We start from the raw sequence: 6,968 nt of genomic DNA on the forward strand, positions 1-6,968 counted from the left end.
TAAATCTGTGTCGATAGGCATAAAATACATATATAAATAGATATGTGATTTGAATGATGAAAACAACCCAGAGGGAGGGAATGAAGCAAGGATTTATATACTATTGAAATTAAGTTGGAATTAATTTGAGGTATACTGTTATATGTTGAATGTTTATTATAATCCCCAAGGCAACCACTGTGAAATAATTTTATAGTGAATTAGAAGATATCTATGAACATGAAAGAAGACTAATGTAAGAATTGAGGAATAAAAGCAAATACCAAAGTAGCAGACTTAAGTCCTATTTGATCAGTAATTACATTAAATATAAATGGACTAATTTATAATGAAAAGGCAGAATGAAGTTTGTTCTTTTTAGTTACACATGACAGTAGAATGCCTTTTGGCCTATCATACATACATGGAGTATAACTTCCCATTCTTGTGGATGTACATGATGTAGAATTACACTGGTAGGATATTCATATGTGAACATACCACATTGTGCTTTATATGTGGAAGAGCACCTAGGTTAGTTCCATAGCTTAGCTATTGTGAATTGAGCTGCTATAAACATTGATGTAGTTGCATCACTATAGTATGCTGATTTTAAGTCCTTTGGCCAAGAAAGGGGATGACTGTGTCAAATGGTGTTTCCATTCCAAGTTCTCCGAGGAATCTCCATACTGCTTTCAAGGGTAATTGCACCAATTTGCAGTCCCACCAGTAATGTAGGAGTGTGCCTTTTTCCCCACATCCTCACCAACATTGTTACTTGTATTCTTGATAATTGCCATTTTGACTAGAGAAAATGAAGTCTCAGTATAGTTTTAATTTGCATTTCTGTAATTGCTAGAGATGTTGAATAATTTTTCATATATTTTCATATATTCATATTTCTTTTTTTGTGAAGTATCTGTTCATTCAGTTCCTCTGCCTATTTATTGATTGGGTTATTTGGGGGGGTTGTTTTGTTTTGTTTGGTATTAAGTTTTATGAGTTCTTTATGTATCCCAGAGATTAATGTTCTGAGGTGCAGGTGGTAAATATTTTCTCCCATTCTGTAGGCTCTCTTTTTATGTTCTTGATTGTTTCCTTTGCTGTAAAGAAACTTTTTAATTTGATAAAAATCCCATTTATTGATTCTTGATTTTACTTCTTGTGCTTTAGGAGTCTTTGTTGAGGAATCCAGTTCCTAAGCCGACATGATAGAGATTTGGACCTACTTTTCTTCTAGTAGGTACAGGGTCTCTGGTCTAATGCCTAAGTTGATCCACTTTGAGTTGAATTTTGTGCAGGGTGAGAGATAGAGGTCTAATTTCATTTTATTACACATGGATTTCCAGTTTTCCCAGCACCATTTGTTGAAGAGGCTATCTTTTCTCCAATGTATGTTTATGGTGCCTTTGTCTATGTGAGATAACTGTATATATGAAAGTTTGTATGTATGTCTTCTATTCTGTATCATGGGTCTTCATGTCTGTTTTGGTACTAATATGCTGTTTTTCTTACTATAACTGTAGTATAATTTAAGATCTAGTATTGTGATGCCTCCTACTTCACTTTTCTTGCTGAGGATTGCTTTGGCTATTCTGGACCTCTTATTTTTCCAAATGAATTTCATGACTACTTTTTCTATTTCTGTGAATAACATCATTGGAACCTTAATAGGAATTTCATAAAATCTTTATCATGCTTTTGGTAGTATGGCCATCTTGACAATATTAATTCTGCCTATCCAAGAACACAGGGGATCTTTTTCCATCTTCTAAGGTCTTTTTCAATTCTTTCTTTAGTGTTCTGTAGTTTTAATTGTAGAGGACTTTCACCTCTTTTGTTAGATTGATTCCCAAATATTTTATTTTCTTTTAGGATAATGTGAATGGGATAGTTTTCCTAATTTCTTTTTTCATTTTGATTCATCACTGATATAGGAACACAATTGATTTATGGGTGTTAATTTTATATCCTGCAACTTTGTTGAATTCATTTGTGAGTTCTAGGAGTTTTCTGGTATAGTTTTTGGGTCTTCTAAATAAATAATCATGTTGTCAACAAATAGGGATATTTTGAGTTCCTCTTTTCCTATTTGTATCCCTTTAATTTCTTTCTCTAATTGTTCTGGCTAGAGTTTCCAGGACTATATGTTGAATAGAAGTTGCAAAAGGGCATCCTTGTCTTGTTCAAGTTTTAAGAGGGAATGCTTTCAATTTTTCTCCATTTAGAATGATAGTGGCCTTGGGCTTAGCATATACAGCTTTTACAATATTGAGATATGTTCCTACTACCCCTAGTTTTTCTTGTTTTTTGAACGTGAGTGAATTGTTGTAGTTTGTCAAATGCTTTTTCTGCATCTATTGAGATAATCATGTGATTCGTGTCTTTAAGTCTACTGATATGATTAATGTTTATTTATTTCCATATGTTGAACCAAACTTTCATCCCTGAGATGAACCCCCCTTGATCATGGTGCACTATCTTTTAAGTATGTTTTTGTGGGCAATTTGCCAGTATCTTATTAAGAATTTTTGCATCTATGTTCATCAGGGATATTGGTCTCAATTTTTTTCCTTGATGTGTCTTTGTCAGGTTTTGGTATCAGGGTGATACTAGATAGATATCTATGAACATGAAAGAACACAAGTGGAAGAATGAGGAACAAAAGCAAATACTGAAGTAGCAGACTTAAGTCCTATTTGATCAGTAATTACATTAAATATAAATGGACTAAACCTCATAATGAAAAGGCAGAATGAATTTTAAAAAACAAATGATAAACCCACCCATGATCCAACTGTAAGCTGTTTATAAGAGATATTTAAGATTCAAAGACATAATGGGTTGAAAGTAAACAGATGGAAGAAAATGCGCTATGAAAACAGTAACCAAAAAAGAGCATAGGGACTAAACTATTATCAGATACAATAGACTGTATAAGACAAACACTGTTGCATTCCTGGAGAAAATGTAGGAGAGAGAAATTAGAGACAAAGTAGGACATTTTATGACAAAAAGATCAAGCCATCAAAAAGATAAAATGAGTATAAACATATACGCACCTAAGAAAAGAGCCCTCAAAATATATGAAATTAAAGCAAACAGGATTGAATATCCAGTTCAACCAGTGATAATGATAAATGCTAATGGTTACAGAGTTTCTTTTTGGGATAATAAAAATGATCTTGAATAATAATTGGTAATGATTATACAGATTTGTAAATATGTTAAAAACCAATGAAAACCTACACTTAAAGAGGATTAGTTTTAGCCAAATGTGTGGGGGCATACCTATAAATTCAGCTACTCAGAAGGCCGGGTAGTAGGATCACAAATTTGAGGCCAACCTAGATAGTTTAGTGATACCCTGTCTCAAAATTTAAAATGTGGGTATAGCTTGGTGATAGAGCACTCTTGGGTTCAATATCCAATACCAAGAACAACAACCAAACAAATTGAAAGGGGTTGGTTTTAGAGTATGCAAAAAAAAAGTTCTATCTCTGTTCTTACTCCTTATCATAAACACTAAATTTTAGAGGACAAGGGGGCCCCCACTGCTCATTTTCATTCTGGTACTCACTGTGCCTTGTATCAGCCTCTAAATGAACTGAAAAGGCACATCTTTCCCTTTAAATAAACTTCATGAAAACAAACCAAACACTATCTACAACATAGGAGCTTACATGACGTAACACAACATGGACAGCATTAAGGAATTTGTGAATCACTCTGGATCATCATTTCCCAAAGTATGTTCCATAAAACAGCAGCATGTATGAGATGAACAGACTATGAAAAAAAAAAGTGGGTGGGAGGGTTCCTGTGGTCCTGTTTAGAAAAGATAATTTTTATCATCCCCAAAAGAAACTCTGTAACCATTAGGTTAAATATAGTTAAAGTATTCATCTTTACTGCAAGAACTTCTTGCCTTCAGTGTGGCAAGTATACATTATCAAGCTTCAAGTACATATCAATGGTGTGATGAGCACCATTTCCCAAATTTATTCAACCAAGGGACTCTCTTGTTCCTCAAAACATTTCTCAGGACTAGTAGAAAAAACTCAAGTCAACTAGATAACTCTATTGAGACATCTCAGAAAATCATAGGGAGTTGGGTGACGGATATAGTTCAGTGGTAGAATGCTACAAGGAAGGAAGGAAACTCTAGGGAGGCTCCATCTGGAAAGTTAAAAATGGTTATATCTTTATTATATGATTAAAGTTAGATTATATATCTCTCTCTTCTCAAAAAGTTGACATAATCTAGAAGTGAATGAAATCGTATATGAAACTGAAGAGACGCAGAAACAGCACATAATCAAAGCCTTAAGAGCTAAAGCATTTGCAGAGTTAGCATCTGTGTCTTCATCCTCTTTAAATTCCCAACACCTAGTATGACATCCATCAAACAGCTGCACTCAATAGTCTTTTAAAAACGAATGAATGAGAAAACTAGGGCAAAGTCAAGCACCAATAATAAATAAAAAACTTCTGGAACTCTATTTCAAGAGGTGATTTTAGCCTGAAAAGATAGAAATGCATTTTCCCAGTATCGGATGCCTTCCACTGGGGTGATAGAGAGAAACCAGAAGAGGGCAGGCAGAAAGGCAGCCAAGGACATCCCACTCTCTTGTTCCTTGGATCTTCTAACAGAAGCAAGGATGGCTGGCTGGGCTCTGGGTCTGATCTAAGATGTTTCTTCTCATGTTCTTATCCTCAGGCTGGGATCATTACAGAGGCAAAGCTGAAGGACCTGACACCCTCCATGCCTGTGATGTTCATCAAGGCCATTCCTGCAGACAAGCAGGATTGCCGCAGTGTCTATTCTTGTCCAGTGTACAAGACTTGTCAGCGGGGACCCACTTACGTGTGGACTTTCAACTTGAAGACTAAGGAAAATCCTTCCAAGTGGGTTCTAGCTGGAGTAGCCTTACTTCTCCAGATTTAGCTTTCTGAGAAAACAAGAAAAGAGGGTAAGCCAGAGGCTCCCTGTCAGACAGGTGGGTGAGGGTTACCACAGACACTTAGATAAGAAATCATAAGCACTCAACTTCTGTGGGATTCCCCTGTGGGACATGAGAAAAGGGTGCTTAAAAGTGAAGCTGAGCTGGCTTTTGGGCCCGGGAACTCTGGTAGGAGAATTTGTAGTACTGAACCTCTTCTAATAAAGTGATTTATTCTTCAACTGTGTCTAGTCCAGACTTTTGAGAGTTTCTGAGTCATCAGGGATTAGGAAAAGTCCAAGAGAAACAAGCCACAAACACAAGCCCCGTTACATGATGCTATCCTCAATGCTCTAGCTCCCAAGGACCCCAAGCAGAATTGGCATCACCCGTGAATCAGCATCTCCATCTTCTTCAGCTGTCTGGGTGATTTGCCTGCATGTTATAGAAATACTACACTTGATTAGAGGGTCACCCAAATTTTTCTGTAAAGAGCCAGAGAGCAAATATTTGAGGGTTTGTTTGCAGGTCATATTGTCTGTTTCAACTACTCTGCCATTGTAGCCCAAATGCAGCCTAGACAATATGTAAATGAACAGGTGGGCTGCATTCCCATGAACCTTACAGAAACAAGCAATGGGTCATTTTAATGATCCCTATTGTAAAGGCTAAGGGAAGTACATATGTGATATTGATCTTTCATTAATTCACATATCTACTGTTTTTGTCTAACCCCTACAATTTTCTGAGAATACAACTGTGAACAAGCAAGCAGGTTGTTTCTCTGTATCTCTATTATTTTAAGATTACTTAAGAGGGAGAAACTCTTCCTCTAAAAGTGTAGATGAATTTTCACGACTCCAAGAGGCTATTTGGTAAGAAAAGTCTGGGAGGCTTTCCTCTGGGATCATTATTGCTTCATATTCTTTCGGACTTTATTATTATTATTATTAATTGCTACTTAATTCAGTGGTTCTTAAACTAGAGCAGGTATTAACAAGTCCTCCAGGGAACTGAGAATTTCTGATTTCATAGCCTTAACAAAATGACACTGCTGCTGGTCTGGAGGCCATACTTTGAGAACTGGATTTAAAACACCAAATTGGGCTGAGGATGTGGCTCAGTGGTAGTGTTTGCCTGGCACAAACAGGCCCTGGGTTCAATCTCTAGCAAAACACAACATACACACATAACCCAAGTCCCATAATTCTATAAATCACTGTTACACAATATATAGAATCTAGTGCCAAATTTTTCCATGATTTTCCTGCTTTCTTCCCTACAGATCTACCTCCCCTTAAGTGGAGTTTTACTCCTCATCTTCATGCTATAAGGGAGTTAACAAATTGCTCTTGGACTCCAGGAACTCTAACTGAAATTGTGTCCCTTCTCCCCAACAACTAATACTTCCCATTATTTACCAACATCCTCTAGTTTCCTTGATATTGGTTAACCTGTCTTCAGAGAAACCGCTCTGCCCTTCTCATTAGCATCATTGCTCCTGACCCTCACACAAAACGGGGCAAGAGGGCCCCTCGAGAACACTAAGGTGGTTGAGGAGAGACATCTCACTGTAATGAAAGCAGGACACTTTGAGGCAGGCAGTTTTCGAAGACAAGGACAGTGGATGGGTTAGATAGATATGTTAATAAACCTCCAGACAGTATTAAAAACTAGATCAATACTATCGATTTCTTCCTAACACCTACTGGCAAAATAAGATAATAAAGATCATTTTAAAGCATGGAGTACAGTAGCAAATACGATAAACCAAGTAGCATGCTGGGAGGAAAAGAGGAAGTTTGAGGCACATGATCGAGTGGCAGGGAGATTCAAAAAAGGCATACCAAAGACAGATAAAGCTGAGAAAAAGTTGTGCCCAGCATTGGTCCTGCACTCATGGCCTGAACTATAGTGGAGCACTTTCCTATTGGTGTGCTGAAACATTACAAACTTGTAGGTTTATGTAGGCTGGTCTTGAAGATCAACTCCCATTTACATTCTTCAATGGAAAAATATGTTTGGAGGATAGGGCATGGGAATAAT

The 6,968-nt window shown here is 36.8% G+C and overlaps 1 protein-coding gene across 4 annotated transcripts in view; it reads left to right on the forward strand.

The window, feature by feature from the left end:
• Positions 1-5,164, forward strand: part of Dnah9 (dynein axonemal heavy chain 9) — a 331,866-nt gene extending 326,702 nt beyond the window's left edge. For all 4 annotated transcript variants that reach the window (XM_005332884.4, XM_040269458.2, XM_078042897.1 and 1 more), the window contains one exon: positions 4,700-5,164. In XM_005332884.4, the coding sequence (XP_005332941.2) occupies positions 4,700-4,927 (228 nt within the window). In that variant the 3' untranslated portion in view covers positions 4,928-5,164. The remainder of the gene's footprint in view (positions 1-4,699) is intronic.
• The last annotated feature ends 1,804 nt before the right edge of the window (positions 5,165-6,968 follow it).

This window comes from Ictidomys tridecemlineatus, chromosome 3 (assembly GCF_052094955.1).
Source record: "Ictidomys tridecemlineatus isolate mIctTri1 chromosome 3, mIctTri1.hap1, whole genome shotgun sequence".
NCBI lineage: Eukaryota > Metazoa > Chordata > Mammalia > Rodentia > Sciuridae > Ictidomys > Ictidomys tridecemlineatus.